General features: G+C 35.9%; 1 protein-coding gene across 1 annotated transcript in view; it reads left to right on the top strand.

Annotated features, from left to right (window-relative positions):
• FSD1L (fibronectin type III and SPRY domain containing 1 like) overlaps positions 1 to 18,836 on the top strand; it is a 61,364-nt gene that overhangs the window by 20,418 nt on the left and 22,110 nt on the right. The window contains exons 5-8 of the mRNA XM_047096777.1: positions 4,963 to 4,985; positions 9,527 to 9,648; positions 11,584 to 11,793; positions 13,772 to 13,870. Of these exons, the coding sequence (XP_046952733.1) occupies positions 4,963 to 4,985; positions 9,527 to 9,648; positions 11,584 to 11,793; positions 13,772 to 13,870 (454 nt within the window). The remainder of the gene's footprint in view (positions 1 to 4,962; positions 4,986 to 9,526; positions 9,649 to 11,583; positions 11,794 to 13,771; positions 13,871 to 18,836) is intronic.

The raw sequence follows: 18,836 nt of genomic DNA on the forward strand, positions 1-18,836 counted from the left end.
GTCCCTTTCATTTCCCAGGTTATTCCTTAATATGGTATTTTTGGGGTGAGGGTAGGAGTCTCAATTATATATTATAAACAGTATTGGGAAAGTATTAAATGTTTGCCCCTTAGTTATTTTCAGATTGTCTCAAGAAAACATTACAAAATTATGTTTCCCAAATCTAATGGGAAAATCTGTTTTATACTAAAACAATGTGAATGAACATATAGACAAGACTTGAAAAGTTTCTTAGTGTTGTGTGGCATTCAGAGTGTTACCAGGAACTCTATTGGACTCTACTGCAAATCAAAATAAAGATAAATCCTGTCAGGCAAATGCTAGTTTTGAAATCTAGCTTTTGCTAGATTCATCATTTTGACAGCATGAGTGTATTTTTCTCTATTGTTATTCAGAAACAGATATACAGTTGGCCCTTAAACAAGATAGGAGCTATGAGCACCAACCTCCACATAGTTTAAAATCCATGTATGACTTTTTTTTTTAATGTTTTATTTATTTTTGAGACAGAGAGAGACAGAGCATGAACGGGGGAGGGTCAGAGAGAGAGGGAGACACAGAATCTGAAGCAGGCTCCAGGCTCTGAGCTGTCAGCACAGAGCCCGACGTGGGGCTCAAACTCATGGACTGTGAGATCATGACCTGAGCCGAAGTCGGACACTTAACCGACTGAGCAACCCAGGCGCCCCTCCATGTGTGACTTTTGACTCACCCAAAACTTAACTACTCATAGCCTACTGTTGACCAGAACCCATACCTATAGCATAGTTGATTAATGTATATTTTGTGTGTTATGTGTATTATATGCTGAATTCTTAAAGTAAGCTAGAGAAAAGAAAATGTTACTAAGAAAATCATAAGGAAAAGAAAACACATTTACAGCACTATGCTGTAAACAACCTATATATAAATGGGCCATGTAGTTCAAAGCCTGTGTTGTTCAAGGGTCAACTGTATTCTTATTTTTGTTGCTTTTTATTAATGTTCTGATTTTAACTAACTTTTCCCTAGTGGCCTCTTCATTTTAGTCTGTATTTCAGAGAATTCGATTGTTGAAGTGTTTAATTTGGATAATTTTTTAAAAGTTATGTGAAAATAAGATGGCTTAGGATGAACTTTTGGGGTTCGAAGATACTTTAGTGCTCATCACCTTATAGATGAGGTAACTGAATCCTAAACGAGTTAAGTAACTTGTTGGTTCATGTGGTGTGAAACTCAGATCTCTTAAACCTTGGTCTCAGACTGCATATTTTTTACTGATGAATTTCAAAACTTTTGCTGAGTGGAAGAAATTTGAAAATCTCAAATTTTGTTCTTTTTGGGTAAATGATTCATTGAGTACAATAAGCAAGATCTAAAATTTTTATTTTATTTCCATTTTAACTGTTTAGAAAATACTATTCAATTAGCTGCTCCACAGTTGAATTATTTTAGGGTACTTTGTATCTAACATCTTCCTATAAAAATAGAAAAATGAGGATATTAAAAAGAAATACAGAAACAATAAGATCTTAACTTTCAGAGTGCTTGATAAATTCATGGAAGAAAATAGTTTCTGTATGTACTTATAGCAGATTAAAACCAAGAGAGATTGAGAAAGATCTGGTTTAACTTCTTTATATCTAATTGGTAATTATGAAGAACCATTTGCAATTACTCCTATTTATACTCTTATTACAGTTCTATTTAAAGAAGTTTGGTCTCAGGTGATAGATTCCTATAACTGATCAGGATTGTAAGATTTATTTTGAAAACAATTAATTGAGAGGTGGAGGAAGAGATTGGGAGAGAAAGGAGCCATATCTGAAGGCAATAAAGTTAAGTGAAGTGTTGGCAAGGATTTCAATAAAAGATTGAAATAGAAATAGTTATTGAAATTGAAAACAGTGGTATTGAGCAAGGTAATATGGCTAATACTTCTTGAAGGCTTTCTAAAAATATACAGTGCCATTACCCCAAAATCTGAAGATTCACTGAGGCCTGTTCATAATTCACTAAGTGGAATTCTGTAGATGCAAATAAATGTGTTAGAGATAGAGCAATGGTAAATTCTCAAATCGTTTGGTACTTGGTAAGCAGAGATGTTTAATTGACAGAATGCATCACTCTTGAAAGAGGAATCAAACAGCATAGTAATGTGTGTCTTTTGGATAGATTTCTGCTTTGGGAGAAGAAATTCCAGAAAAAAATTAAACAATTTTCCAATTTAAGATGTTTCTTGAAATTGGGCCCTTTAGAGAAGTATCTTCAGAATATGAGACTTTCTCCCCTTTTTTATCACACAGAGTAACTTTTTCAACCCCTTCTGCATTTACACAGTGTATGTACTGTTAAATTCGAACCTAAATGAAAGAGGAAATGCTGAGTCTTCAGTTTGATCACCTGGGTATGTTTATGTGTAAATACACAAGACAATTTTTCCAGCATTATTTGGCTTTTCACGTATTCCTTTTCTGGTTTGCCACAAGTAATCTAGTACATTAAATGATAACAAGAAAGCTTTACATGCGTGTGCACATGCATGCACTTGCACAGACACACTAAAAAAATGGCACCGTTACTAAATTAAGTAACTCTAGACACAAAATTGAATCACTGTGGTCAGTTTAAAAGACACAGTATTGAGGGCGCCTGGCTGGCTCCATCAGTAGAGCATGCAAATCTTAATCTCAGGCTTGTGAGTTTGAGCCCCACTTTGGGTATAGAGATTACTTTAAAGAAAATTGTTGTAGGGAAATTAAACATATATATTGCATAGTGTTCTTGAAAGATGAAACAAAATCTTAGTTTATTTTTTAAAAAAAGATAGTAATTGTCTTCAGATTGTTGGGTTCTTTGAGAGTGACAGGTAAGTAACATTTCTCTAACCAAGTTCTAAACCAGTTGGGAAATAAGAGAAGACAGTAAAGCTGATAAACCAAATACCAACAAAACGATACTGGAGAATTTGGCTTATATCAACGAGTAAGCTTTCTAATACTGAATCCTAGAGTTAGACTTGCCCACCTAGGTATAGTCAATACAAGTTCTGTGTGTGTGTGAGAGAGAGAGCCTGTTTCTGTCAAACTTCCTGCATAGAGGCAAAGAACAGAATATATGTTCTCAGTAGGCAAGCAGTTGCCAGAAAGAGGAAAAGTAACTGAGCTACTTATTTCTAGTTTCTCCTTTCAAACTCATCTCAGATTAAGTCCTTTCACCTCACCTGGAGGAAGAAATAAAGGGAGTCTAGGGGTAATGGTAGTGGCACTTATCCATATTTAAAGAAACAAGAGGATTCTCCTCTTTCTCTCCTCTGACATTTATATTAAAATCTTTGGTTTGTAATTCTAGCTGTAATGACAGTGGTTTTTAAAAATCATTGTAATTGACTTTCTTAACATTTCTTGTTCCTAATACCAAGGTAGTATCATGACTTGAGACACATATCAGTGCCACCTAATTGGGTTGTTTCCTGCAGAATGCAGGACTTAGAAAGTCTCTTTAGAAACTTATTAAGGACTAAAATGTCTTTTTGGTTTTAAATTTTTTAAATGTTTATTAATTTTTGAAAGAGAGACAGAACACAAGCAGGGGAGGGACAGAGAGGGAGGGAGACACAGAATCCAAAGCAGGCTCCAGGCTCCAGGCTGTCAGCACAGAGCCCGACGCAGGGCTCAAATCCATGATCTATGAGATCATGACCTGAGCCCAAGTTGGATGTTTAACTGAATAAGCCACCCAGGCACCCCAGGACTAAAATTTCTTGATAAAGGGAAGAGAATGATTAGTATACAGGTCTCACAGTTGATTCTGGTAGTGCTGGTAATGCTGATGTCCTAAATGTCAGTTCTGGTTTTTTGTGTGGAAAGATATTCAGACCAGAATATTTTGGATGGGTATAAAAATGACCAATACCAAATAAGAACAGTATTAGAACTGAAGAGGAGAGGCAGCAGAAGCATTGCTATATACATCAAATTAGTGTTCAACTAAATTGAATAACTATTAGTATTGCCATGTGCCAGGCGTTATGCAAGGCCTAGGATTAGAGTGTAGAGCAAAACAGCTATAGTTTACATTGGATGTATTATTGTTAATTATGGTGGTCAGTGTGGGGGAAAAAAACTTTTGTTAAATATATTACATTCTATGTAAATGTGAAGGGGACAGCAGTTTTTGTGTGTATTTTTCATTGTTTTTCTGTGTACTCTATAGCATCAAGTGATAGCTCTTTCTTTCCTAAACTTGTGTTAGCATTCTCAAAAAAAAAAAAACTAAAAAAACCCAAACATATCTCATGCATAGTAGGTTTAAGTTAGTAGCTTCTGTATCATCTCAGGGAAAGACCCTATTGCTACAAGTATTTCTCTGGTTTCTCCTTGTCTGAATTTTTGTCATTACAACTTTACTCTTTTGGATAAAGGATTGTAGAACTGCAGCCCAGTTTTATATGTTAGCAGGCAAGCTCTCAAAATACAAAGTCTTTGCCCAGGGAAGGCATATAGAGAAAACTTGGAACAACCATGATGAAATGGTGAAAGATCACTGAAGAAAAATTGGAGAACAGATTTGACATGTATAAGAAAACCATTAGATTGCATAGAAATGTGTGCCCCATGAAGGAGATTGATTGTTCTAGTTGAAGAGTGTCAGACTGAATGCAAGTGGAGGTGTGCTTTGATAATCTTAAGGTAAGGAAAAACATTTATAGTCATCTGGAATTAGTTTGAAGTGTTAAATTTTCCTCCTTTTAAGGTGACTTATATGGGGTCTGGATTTTTTTTTTTTTTTTACTATAATTCTAACATCACGTTGTGCAAGCTGATATGAACTGTACAGATTTCCTGTAATACATGTTTTGATGACTGTGAAACTAATCTATTCCAGGGTTTATATCCTAACTTTTCTTGCATGTCACTGCCATTGAAACTTGCATGAAAAACACTAACTGCCTTCTTTCTCTTCTCCCTGATTTGCTTCAAGGCTGCCAGACAGATCAAGGATAGGTATGGTATACAACCTACATTTTTATATGTGTCAATATTGAAGTCAGAAATGAAATTCAAGAACAGTTTCTTACTAGACTTTCGTTGGTTAAAATAAAAATACCTAATATCCAAGTATAAAAAAAGAAAATGTCTTCTGCATATCTTCTGGGATAAACAATATATCAGCAAGATTAAAAAAAATTAGTTGTGGGCAATTATGTACTTCCAAAAGAATTTCATTTCTGGTATAATATAGTTAGTTTTAGTACAGTTCTTTAATTAGCTATGAATGGTTGGGAACCCATTTTGGATAATTAAAAAATACATATTTCCTGGAATGTATTTTTTTGTTGTTCATAAATTTTATAATTATGTCTTATTTTCTGAGAAGTCATAGCATTTTTAATAGTCCTCAAGAGCTAAAGCTCTCCTACTTCACTGCTCTCCTGTTTAACACCTTTGTATTCTCATTCCATCCTGTTCCTGGTGCCATCTCTTTCTGTTTCTCATGCCACTCCTATTTAGTGTGTGGGAAGAGAAAATTAAAATGATGACTTTGTTTTAAGAGGTCTTTCTCATTGATAGAGACAGGATTAAGAAAGGTAATGTAGTACTGGCTGTAATGAATACACCAAAGGGCTAAAAGAGCTGCTAGCAGTTTTGGATTGGGTTACCACAGAAGGGATGGTTTTGCTCTTCCTGGCTAATCACTACACATTGAATAGTGAGATTATCACTTAAGGTTTACTCCTTTGAGGATTGTGAAATTTGCTGAAAGGGGTAGCTCTTCAAAGCACCACTCTGAATCCTAGATTAAATTATTTATTCTTCATCAGATAATTCACAAAATTATTCATCATGGGTTGTGTGAAAACCAGTGTGTCTATTGTTAATCTTGGCTGAAGTCTTCAATTCTGTTTTTCTGATGGCCTATTATTTGACTAGAGGCAAGAGTCACATGCCAGTCTTTAGCACTCTTAGCACAGATGTTAGTTTTTATAGATTTTTGGTATATTTTCTATCAGGGAGTGATTAAAGACGTGGGTCATTCTTATCAATCCTGCTTGTGGAAAGGTGATTATGAGAATTTGAAGGTGAGAAGTATTGACTGTACAAAGGAATGGGTGCTAGATAGGTCAGTTTTTTGGATAAGGTAGAATTGGGTTGTATCTGCTGGAATTCGGTACGAGTAATCCATCTTTCAGTGTGGCTAGATCATTCTCTTTAGCCACCTACTCCACTCTCCACTCTGTCTTTCCCTGGTCTCTGATTTTCTGGATTAGAAGTCATTTCCTAATCAAGCTTTTGGCTATCCAAAGACTTTTTATGAGAGCCCTTGCAAGATCTTCTTTTGTTCCTCTCCTAGGAATCTATATGGTTCTGTGCTTTCAAGAATCCTTTTCTTACCCCTTACCTCTTTCTTTGTCCACATATGTTTGTCAGAATTTAATGCTCATTTTTCATGGCTGAATGCAAAGCTTTAGTGAAGCTTAACTTCTTTGCCCCTCGAAGCCTACTTCTTGGCTTGATTTCATCAGTTTCTGAGTGATATCAGCAGTCAGGGTTCCTTTTCTCTGTCAAAGCACTTTTTTTTTTTTTTTGATCAAAGTCTATACATTATTTATTTTGGCTACCTACAAAATTTTTACTCACTGCCTGAGAACTTCTGGGTCTTGGGCTTAATGTTTTAAAACTTCATAATGTCCAGGTTTCTCTGATATAGATATTAGGTGCTCTCTCAGGAAACAAGCTTCTAGAATTCCATCATTGCCATTTATGATATAAAAATAATTTAAATATATAGTCAAAATAAAACAGTTTCTACTGAGGGAAGAAGTGGCATTTTAAGGAAAAGTGTGTACCATACCTGACCAGGGAATCAAGTATATACAATTGAAAGGGAATCAAGTTTATACAATTGAAATTGAATATTTATCATTTGTTGTGACAGAGGTTATGCAGGAGAAACAGTGGGAGTGACAGTTAAAACTAGCAACTGAAATGAAAAGATAATACACATCAGATCTCTGTAACTTTACAGATCACTAGTATGTACTTCTGGGTGCTTTTAGTAATGTTGTAAGATGATTAGTTGAGGTTTGTTGTGGATTTCTGGTTCTTGAAAGAAAGGGATCTTGAAAGGGTAGGTCACGTTAATTAGGTAGATACTTTGAGGAAATGAAAGTGCTCATGCGTATGTTTTGCAGTTATTTTGTCTTTGTAAAAATAAAACTAAGGGGAAAGGATCCTTATATTCAGCTTGTATTATAGGAAGTAAACCAAGAAAATCAAGGTGAATTAAAACAGTCCTGATCACAAGGATCTTGTAATGTAGAGAATTATCTAGGATTGTAGATTGTTGGTTTGGGCTTTCAGACACAATGGTCTAAATTTATTCAGTTTAAAAGTAAAAAATTTGTTCAGTCTTTGGAAAGATTATAGCATTGTTGTACATCTGTGTTGATTTAGGGAGACTGAAATCTTCATTGACTAGAAAATAAAGGTTATTCTTGTTTTTTAGGTTTTGATAGACCTTTCTAATGTACTTTTGGGGGACATTCTTTTTCTTTGAGGCCATAGTGATTAAAATCAAGTTTTGTAGATAAAGTTTCAGATTTAAATTCCCTAAAATACTTTCGGATATTTTTTTTGAACAGTTCTCAAAAAACATTTAAATAGGTTTAGAAGCATCCAAGTAGGTTCAAACCCATTTATTGATTCAGTAGTCATTTACTAAGTACCTATCTGAATATAGCTCTTTCAGAAGTCTTCAAATCACAAGATATGTGGGGCAGTAAAGAACAAACTAAGTGGGGCACCTGGGTGGCTCAGTCGATTCAGCATCCAATTCTTGATTTTGGCTCATGTCATGATCTCACAGTCACGAAATTGAGCCCCTCTCAGGCTCTTTGCTGGGCATGGATCCCACTTCAGATTCTCTCTCTCTCCCTCTGCCCTTCCCACTCACATGCACACTCTCTACAAAAATAAATAAATAAAAGAACAAAGTAAGACTGAGCCTTTGTTTCTAACTTTTTATTGATATCACCTGAAATTTAAGTATTGAGAACCAATAACTTAAAGTAATGTGTGTGAAATATTCAGCATTATGCTTGGTATTCAGTGAGTTCCCTTTCCCATAAATTGTATTTCACTATAGCCCATTCTTCTTGATCAATAGATCAGCTGTCATTGTTATTAATAAAATAATTACTTTCCTAGTTAAAAAAATTTTTTTAACATTTATTTATTTTTGAGACAGAGAGAGACAGAGCATGAACAGGGGAGGGTCAGAGGGAGACACAGAATCCGAAACAGGATGCAGGCTCTGAGCGGTCAGCACAGAGCCCGACGCGGGGCTCGAACTCACAGACTGCGAGATACGACCTGAGCTGAAGTCGGACACTTAACCGACTGAGCCACCCAGGCGCCCCTACTTTCCTAGTTTTAAAATGAAGTAAACTAACTGAATACAGCATCTGTTTGACATTTTTTATCCCCAAATAACTGAAGATAGCAAGTTTGATATCTTCCCATACCACGTATCTCTGGGAAGATTTGGCAGATTTGGCAGATTTGAATGACTAGGCCTAGTATTCCCTTTGTTCCTCAGCTCTATTTACTTCTCCCAAATTGTGTACTAGCAGGACATCATCCGTGAATAGTACTTTTGTATCATTCTTTGACCAAAGATGATAAGGGGTGTTACTTTGTTATACTTGTGGAAACTTATTGTAATATAAAAAATTGAAATTTGAGATAAAATGGCAAATTAATAGAATATAAGAATTTCTTTTAATCTCCAGTTTTAATTGACAGAACAGTTCCCCCATACTTTGTGTAAAATGAGGTCTGGTATGGCTTCTTTCTTTTTTTGTTTTGTTTTTAATACCATATTCATCTAATAAATGTGTATTGGACTGTTATTTCCATGGCATATGGTTTCACAAGGCTGTTTCTCCTTATATCCTTCCGTTTAGCTGATTTTGATGCATCACAGCGACACCTACTAACATGGTTTTCAAAATTGTGATTTCACTTCTCTCCTTTCTCATCCGTGGCCCATCTTTAGCAGCTGCCAGGTGCACAATATTTGGTCAGTGTACTTTTACTCTTATTTGAGGATACATGGAGTAGTTGTGACTACTAAAGAGAGCATGCAGTTCATGATTTGGCACGTGAGAAGGGGTGAGGTTGGCATCAGGAAGTCAGTGAGATTGAGCGTACAGAGGCTCAGATCCCTGTTGAGTCTGCTAATGATGATTTTATATGGGATATTTTCTCTTGAGATATTTTTATTTGTGTACAATTTTATAAAACTGGCTGGAGGAAAGTTGCGTTAAGTTATATTTGAATGTCTAAAATTAAAAACATTTTACAGTTTTTTATTTAGTTAATTTTCAAAAGACTCTGAGAACAAATTTATTTTTAGCTTTGTTACCTTTGTTATAGTTTCTGATATTACTAAAGTGAAATAACTTCTGTCTTTTCATTTATAAATTAAATATGGTATACTCCCCATTCTTTTATTTTTAAAAGTATATTTTTGTTTACCATAGAGTAACAATGGCTTCAGCCTTTCGCCTTTCTTTGAAACCAAAGGTCAGTGACAACATGACTCATTTAATGGTGGATTTTTCTCAGGAAAGACAGATGCTGCAAACTTTGAAGTTTTTGCCAGGTAAGTATATATATATATAATGTAAGGTGGTTTTTTTGGTAATGAACTTTGAAATGTATATATTAAAGAAGTGTAATGTGGAAATTTTTTTCTTCAATCAGCGAAGGAATAATTAAATTTCCTAGTCTTTACTTTTAGAGAATTACTTCCCTGGTAGTAAAAATTCTGTTTTAAGAATCCGTCAAAGGGATATCTTTTATTGCTAGTTTGGCAGAGAGAAGCAATAATACCGTGATAGTTAACAGTGAGTTTTAGGGCCAGACTTAGATTTGAATCCTGGCTGCCATTTACTTGCTGTGAACCTTGAACAAATTATTTAACTTTGCTTCATTTTTTTCATCTATAAAATGTGATGGTATTCTTCTAGGGTTTGTGTAAGGATTAAATGAATTGAAATCTCTAAATCTCTTGAAAGGAGTACCTGGCACATAGTAAACACTCAGTGCATATTAGCTGTTGTAATTACCAGTATAGTTGTGGTTATTGGCTCAGATGACATTTTATTTCCAGTAATAACATGTTAACATTGGTTTATTAGAATATCAGTATGAGGATATTTCAGTAGCCAAAACCATTTGAAATTGAGTCTCAAATTATTTTCCACATATGTGAGAGAGCCAACTAGGGACCTTTTGGCTAGTATTCTCTTTTTAGCTCACATCAAGTGATGGTGTTAGGCTGGTAGCTAAAACAGTTTGGACATGGTGGATTGAAGGAGCAAGTGCTTTTTTACTTACTTACAGGTGCTTTTTACTTACAGGTTCTAGTTAGAACTGACCTTTAGTTTTTGGAGGTTAGCTGGAAAGACAGATTAGTAGTCATGAAACTATAATGAAACTAATAAAGGTAGCATAAGTGAAGTACAGTAAAACCTTGGATTGTGAGTAGCTTGTTCTTCTAGTGTTCTGCAAATAAGCAATGATTTCTAATAAATTTTAACTCGATAAATGAGTGATGTCTTGCAATACGAATAGTACGTGACCCCAAATGTCACATGATCACAACTGAGCCAATAATTCTTGAAATTCGCCTCGATCTACGGGTGCTATAGATTACAAGCATGTTCCTGGAACAAATTATGCTCACAAGCCAAGGTTTTACCGTATTAACTTGTGTGGGCCAGGTCAGAAGTTGTAAGTAAGTTTATAGAAGGAAAAGATGAGAGAAGGAGCCATAGATGTAGAAGAAGAAATGATACTTCAGGATACTACAGGATATCTACCTGTAAATTGGCCTTTCAGAATTACTATTGTCATTCATACTACTTTTTTTAATTAAAAAAAATTTTTTTTAGTGTTTATTTTTGAGAGAGAGAGAGACAGAGTGTGAGTTGGGGAGGGTCAGAGAGAGAGAGAGGGAGACACAGAATCCGAAGCAGGCTCCAGGCTCTGAGCTGTCAGCACAGAGCCCAATGAGGGGCTCAGACCCATGAACCATGAGATCGTGACCTGAACTGAAGTCAGATGCTTAACTGACTGAGCCACCCAGGTGCCCCTACAATTCTTTTATAAACAAGATTTTAAAAATACATAGAAAATATCTTAAATTATTATAATCATTGGATTCAAAGCAAGTTATTCTATTTTGTCAGTAGTGATTTCATCTATATTCTATAGCTGTTTGAAGTAACAGATTGAAAAATATGTGTTGAGAAGTAACAAGTCATTGTTGCTTCTTTATCCTTAGCATGTTCGAATTGCTTTTTGCCAAATAAGATTTTAATAAATCTCGAATACGTCTGTGAAAGAACTTTGAAACGAATTTTTAAATGGAACTTGGAAAAATAGTTACTTTGCATTTATAGGGTATCCTTTCTTGTAGCCTGATTCAATGGAACCATTCAAAAGCAACTTGAAGAAAGCAGTTTGAATGACAAATGTGAATATTGGATTAGTACTGTAGTAAATGAGAAATGAGCCTGTATTTTTCTTTCAGTTCCTAAAGCTCCAGAGATAGATCCAGTAGAGTGTTTGGTAGCTGACAATTCTGTAACAGTGGCTTGGAGAATGCCAGAAGAAGATAATAAAATTGATCATTTTATACTGGAATATCGGAAAACTAATTTTGACGGACTTCCACGTGTAAAGGATGAGCGATGCTGGGAGATAATTGATAATATTAAGGGTACTGAATATACACTATCAGGTAAAATGACTGCATTTTATGAATTTCTTTCTCAGAAAGTAAATGTAATTGTGAAGAATATTTTGAGTTACTTTAGATATTTTTTTTAAGTTGTATTTCTCTTTTTCAAAGAGAGCAAGAGAGCACGCATGAGCTCATGGGAGGGGTGGAGAGGGAATCCCAAGCAGGCCTGTGCCGTTAGCATGGAGTGTGATGCGATGCTCAAACCCACAAACCCGAGCTGGAATCAAGAGTCAGAGGCTTAACCAACTGAGCTACCCAGGCTCCCGTTGAGTTACTTTAGAAGATGAAATTAAGTTTCTTTAGCCAGGTTTTTTCTATATTTATTATAGAAGTGAATTTCTCTTATAATATCAGGAAAACTTTCATTTTAACTCCTTCCTGATATTTTCAGTTTGTTAAAACAATGTATGTAAAACAAACATGAAGGAGTGTTTTGGAAACAATATTTCAGAATAACATCAATTTTAACCTTGGTTTTTTTTTTCTTTTGTTTTTTATTTTTTTAAATGTTTTTATTTATTTTTGAGACCGAGACAGAGCATGAGCAGGGGAGGGGCAGAGACAGAGGGAGACACAGAATCCAGAGCAGGCTCCAGGCTCCGAACTGTCAGCACAGAGCCCGACGCGGGGCTCAAACTCACAGACTGTGAGATCATGACCTGAGCCGAAGTCAGACACTCAACCGACTGAGCCACCCAGGCACCCCTAACCTTGGTTTTTTAACAATAAAAAAGCTGTCAACTTTTTAGGTGTACGTACTACCCCTGCATTTCAGTGGTTCTATAAATACTGTTGCTTTTACCTTTTTATGATTATCTTCACAGTAATACTTACAGAGCTATGACTTGGTATTAGAAATTTGTGTGTTAGCCTTTTCTTTCAAAAGGTGTCTCTATGTATAGGGGACTTTGGCTATTTTAAGTAGCCATATATTTCCGGAGTAGTTCAACACTTGTTATGCATGAGCAGTAACATTACCATTGTTGAGCACTTACCACTTGTCAGCTGGGCTGAAGTGTATTACATAATACGTCTCATTTAATCAGTATAGTACATCTCATTTAATCTTTATAATTATGAGGTTGGTTTTATCACTTTTATTTTACAGATACAAAAACTCGTTCTGTCAAGTTGTTGATGGTCCCTTAGCTAGTATTTTTTGGACGGAAGTTTTAAAGATTTTATTATTTTTCTAAAGTAATCTCTACAACCAGTGTGGGACTCAAAGTTATAACTCCGAGAACCAGAGTCGCATGCTCCACTCATTGAGCCAGCCAGGCACCCGACGGACTAAGATTTTAATCTAGACGTGACTAACTTCAGAGTTTTACTGTTAATCCCTATGCTTTACTTTCTCTTTAAATTCATTTTTCACATAAAAATACAGTGTTTCATAAATATTAAAATTCTTTAGGGTGTCTTCTTTCCAGAAATTGAGTATGTTACTTTAAATTGTAGGGGCGCCTGGGTGGCTCAGTCGGTTAAGCGTCCGACTTCGGCTAGGTCATGATCTCATGGTTCATGAGTTCGAGCTCCATGTCTGGCTCTGTGCTGACAGCTCAGAGCCTGGAGCCTGCTTCTGATTCTTTGTCTCCATCTCTCTTTGCCCCTCCCCCGCTTATGCTCTGTCTCTCTCAAAAATAAATAAAACATTAAAAAAAATTTTTTTTTAAATATGTCATTTCTCCTTGAATGAGACATTACTTTTAACTTGAGAATACCTTTTTATCACTAGGTTAAAAAAGAAAAAAACATTGATTAAACTGTATTATTTATATTTATTTTGAAGAAAGTAAGAAATAAATCATGATTCCTCTTATTTTTGGCATTACCACTGTTTTAACATAAATTTATACTCTTGTGGAGTAAAGAGAGAGTTCTCAAGAGGGAATATGTCTGTTTGAAGGTTCATACTCCTACTTTGGGAGTAGATCCCTTTAATTTTCATATCTGAAAACCATTTTCATTTTTTCAGGCTTAAAGTTTGATTCAAAGTATATGAATTTCAGAGTTCGAGCTTGTAACAAAGCTGTAGCTGGAGAGTATTCTGATCCAGTGACTCTAGAGACCAAAGGTAAGATTGTAGATATTTATACAGCATAAAACAAAACTTAACATCCGAAGTTATTCAAGACTGGGACAGGAAGCATTTCATGTATGGTAGCATTTCTTCTCTATGGTGTGTGCATGCACATACATACTTGGAATTCTCAGTAGTAGGAATTTTAAGATGGGGAAATTAGGACTATACTATTGGTTTTCATTAGTTCTTCTTTTATGATGGTATTCAAATAGGTAAAATAGACTGAGGTGATAGCATTGGATCCTGTGGTGTGGGTGCTTTACAAATTGCAGTCTAGTATGAATACATAGGCATCAGTGAGACTTGCCCACAGATTTCTCAGGGAATGGATTATGGCTCAATAATGGGGAAGTATAGGGGCGCCTGGGTGGCGCAGTCGGTTAAGCGTCCGACTTCAGCCAGGTCACGATCTCGCGGTCCTTGAGTTCGAGCCCCGCATCAGGCTCTGGGCTGATGGCTCAGAGCCTGGAGCCTGTTTCCGATTCTGTGTCTCCCTCTCTCCGTTCATGCTCTGTCTCTCTCTGTCCCAAAAATAAATAAACGTTGAAAAAAAAATTAAAAAATAATAATAATAATGGGGAAGTACCATTTCAGTTTAGTTCACGTACTCTCTGTTTTCTTAAACCTTATTGTAGAAATTAACATTTGTATATTTTATTAATGTTTACAAAGCACTCTCACACTTTTCCATTTGATCATTAAAACCATCTTGAGGGATCAGTAGTTTAAATATTACTGATACCCATTTTGCAGATGAAGAAAGTTTACATATGTTAAATGACTTGCCCACAGTCCCTAGAACTAACTTGAAAAGGTGTAAAGAATCTGTTTCCAAATTCTGTGCCAACCCTTACTGTGGGCCTGGAACCAATTCAGATTTAGTTAAAACTCTCTAGAATAACATATTTCAACATGGAACATTTTTGAGGTATTTACCATTTGGAAGGCCATAATGCTAGAGATCTTGTCATTTGTGAGATGGTAATTGACTGGATTTACCGCAAGAATCAGATTCTACACACTGTTGAAGTACTTCGGCCTTTAGGGGTTCCACTGACCTTCAGTTCACATAGCATTTGAATAGGTTTGTGTGCCAGAGTTTGATATGATTTGGAAGTGATATAAAAATATTATATCAGAATAGGTGCACCTGGGTGGCTCCGTTGGTCAAGTGCTGACTTCGGCTCAGGTCATGATCTCGCAGTTCATGAGTTCAAGCCCCGCATCGGGCTCTGTGCTGACATCTCAGAGCTTGGAGCCTGCTTCAGATTCTGTGTCTCCCTCTCTCTCTGCTCCTAACCCACTCGTGCTCTGTCTTTCTCTGTCTCTCAAAAATAAATGAACATTAAAAAAAAATTTTGTTTAAAAACACTATATCAGAATAAAGCAAAATGTGAAGCCTGTAAATTATTGACAAGACAAATTCAAAAGAAAATGTTTGCATCATAAAGGTAAAAAAACTAAATTGAGTAATTTTTTTGGATTAGCTAATGTTTTTATTAGAGAACTATAGATAACGTAGCCAAGAAATGGTTACTCTGAATTACTTGTTATTAAACTGGTACATGACTGTGATTTCTTGAGAGATGTTAACCATTTCAAGGTATAGTTATAGATAATCTTTACACAGCTTGAACTGTTTTGAGCCCTGTCAGGTAAAACTGCATTGTTACTATTATTCTTCCTCAGAAGTATTGTATCTTTTTATTTCTTTTGTTTCTTCTCCTTTACCCTTTATATTTAGTCACCAAACTTGGACCTGTACATTTCTATGCAAATTCTACAGATTCAGGAGAATGAATAGCTGGCTTTAAATTTCCTTGGAGCTGGGCTGGCTGGTCCTGTTGGCAGGGTCTGGATCTTAGTAGTCAAATTCTTGATCTTGGTGTTCGTAGAGTTGCTTTTAATCTTTTTAAGAGTTCTCACTGGGTAAACCCCCTGGGGTGGGGATAGACTGAAACTCAACCCTGAGGCCCACTAAACATTTAATTCTGACCTTCAGGGAGACCCAGAATAAAATTTGTCTCTTAAATAGCTATAGACCACAGCTTCTCTAAGGGTTATTCCATACCACTGGACTGGTAACTAATGAGGGCAAGAGCTCCAGAGGAAAAGTGTAGATGTTAAAAAAATGACATGTTGAACAATTGCTTGCTAGTTTTTTTGGCTTGCTGTAGTGCTTTTTGACTAACCATTGAAATACAGGTATGGAGCAGAGAATTGGAGGAAAAGGGAGAGAGCTGGAAGTTAAATAGTTGAAGCCTACCAGAATTTGATATCCTGTCTTTTAATGGTGCTTGATGTGGGAAATAGTGAACATTATTAATTTCTGTCTCCAATGTATGTAGCACTGTTCTTGTCATTGGGATTGTCACATATGATGAATAATTGAAGTTCTAATTAACGGAATTTTTCTGTGGTTTATCCCTTCCTTTTAATGGTAAATGATATGATACTAATCACAAATTACTCTCTAGTGTCAAATGATAGTGGCTGTGGTGTAATTTTAGAGTACCAAGAAAGCAGCTACCAATACAAATACATGAAACATAATGGTACTTTGATATTTTGGTACTTTGTTTTCACAGACTTTTAAAGATATGGAAACTAATTCCTAGTTCTATTACAGAGATGATATGAGAGGCAGGACTGATGTTTGAGACCTCACTTTTGAGGACTGATGTGTCTTTTTCTTTTAAACAACACAGTATCCCTGTTAGCTTAGAGAGGCTCCATGACTTCATTGAGGTCCCAGAAAGGGGATAGTGTCCAAAAAAAAAAGGGGGGGCAAGGAGATAGATTAAAGATTATACCCCTGGGATGGAAGCCCATGCCTTTCTGTCTGCATGTTGTGGTATTTAGTAAGTCTAGTCTCAGGTAGCTTGGAAGGGACACCTTTTCTTGCCACTCATGACCCCATCCTTCTTCATCACATTAAACATTAGGAAACAGTCTTAGGATTTTTTTCTTACCTTTTGTTTTTAAACAGCCTTAGGATTGTAACAAGTGGCTGAGAATTGATAGCACCTTAGCGTTATAATTTACTTTTTCTTTCTGTCCAGAGTAGGTACCCTCACATGTATTACCTAATAGCTAATATAGAGGTTAATTAACGCTGTTTTTAAAATTTATTTATTTATTTTTAATTTTTTTTTAATGTTTATTTTTGAGAGAGACAGAGACAGAATGCGAGTGGGTTAGGGGCAGAGAGAGAGGGAGACACAGAATCGGAATCTGAGCTGTCCGCACATAGCCTGACGCGGGGCTCGAACTCATGAGCTGTGAGATCATGACCGGAGCCGAAGTTGGATGCTCAACTGACTGAGCTACCCAGGCGCCTTAACCCTGTTTTTTAAATTAATTAATTATTTTTTTTTTTTAGTATTCTCTACACCCAACATGGGGTTCAAACTCATGACCCCAAGATTGAGTCTCATGCTCTTCTCACTGAACCAGCCAGGTGCCCCAACTTTTTTTTTTTTTTTTAGTTTATTTATTTATTTTGAGAGAGTGCATGAGCACACATAGGGGAGGGGCAGAGAGAGAGAGAGAGAGAGAGAGAGAGAATTCCAAGCAGGCTCAGCACTTTCAGCGTGGAGCCCAATGTGGGGCTCAAACTCATGAACCATGAGATCATGACCTGAGCTGAAATCAGGAGTCAGACGCTTAACTGACTGAGGCACCCAGACGCCACAGCCCAACCCTGTTTTCTTAAGGCATTTTGTTCTTGGTAGTATAGGATCTCAAGTTTGCTTAATCCTAACTTTTTAGTCACCTACCTATGAGGTAATTATTAAGTGCCTATTTAGTAACCTGCTTATTAAGGAGTTTTGTTTACATTTTTACTGAAAGACTGCACTTTTTTCTGTAAGTTCATTTTTGTTTACATGCAAATTTTGAAAAGCTAGTAACTTATATAGTACATTTATTAGAAGCAGTATGGTCAGTAGATTTGTATTTACAATGTTATTTTATAATTAAAGACAATGAACAATGGGTCAGATGCATAGTTGAAATTAAAGTGTACTTTACAGAACAGTGAAGGAAAAAATTTTTAATCTAGGTAAACATTAGGCTTTTTATATGAATATTTTATTGTTTGATGATGCATACTTCATAGACAGAAACATTGAAGCTTTGGCTAAATCAAATAATATCCTTAAGTGAAATGGGGTTGTAAAGGAAGTACCACTTCAATGAGTAATTACCAGAAATTTGAACTTTTGAAGGAAAGTAGAACTAAGAGAAGCAGATTAGTTGGTAACTATGTAGTATATGATACCTTGCTTAAGGCAGAGATTCTAGGCATTGTATTTTAGAATATGAGGAGTCTGCATTACTCAGCTTAATCAATATATTTTAATGATTTACCTTCAATTTCCAAAGAGGGAAGATAATACCTTGTTACACTGATTTCCTAAAGTAGGAATTCTGAGTAAGTTTTCTGAGTAGGATAGATAGTTCCCCCAAATACCAAATAATTTAAAAAACATAGTTTTGTTTCATTTTTTAAATTATTTTTAAAATTTGAGTACAGTTGGCACAATGTTACATTAGTTTTAGGGGTACAACATAGTGATTCAACTTCTCTGTAGTTCCCCCAAATGTAGCTACTATCTGTCACCATGTAATGCTATTCCAGTCCCAGTTACTATATTCCTTATGCTGTGCCTTTTTCCCCCATGACTTTGTTTTCGTGTATTTTGATTTGTTTTCATTTAAGTAGTCTTTTCCCCATCTCTTTGCCATGTAAGTCACCTCTAGCTCTATCAGCTGGCTCGGTTTCCTTGTTCCTGTGCCTATTTCTGTGTGCTTTTTTTTTTTTTTTTTTTACTGTTTATTTTCAAGAGACAGAGAGACAGAGAGAGACAGAGTGTGAATGAGGGAGGGGCAGAGAGAGAGGGAGACACAGAATCTGAAGCAGGCTCCAGGCTCTGAGCTGTTAGCACAGAGCCTG

Source organism: Lynx rufus, unplaced genomic scaffold (genome assembly GCF_022079265.1).
Source record: "Lynx rufus isolate CCGP_SWC_20201006 ecotype Redwood Valley unplaced genomic scaffold, mLynRuf1.p SCAF_10, whole genome shotgun sequence".
NCBI lineage: Eukaryota > Metazoa > Chordata > Mammalia > Carnivora > Felidae > Lynx > Lynx rufus.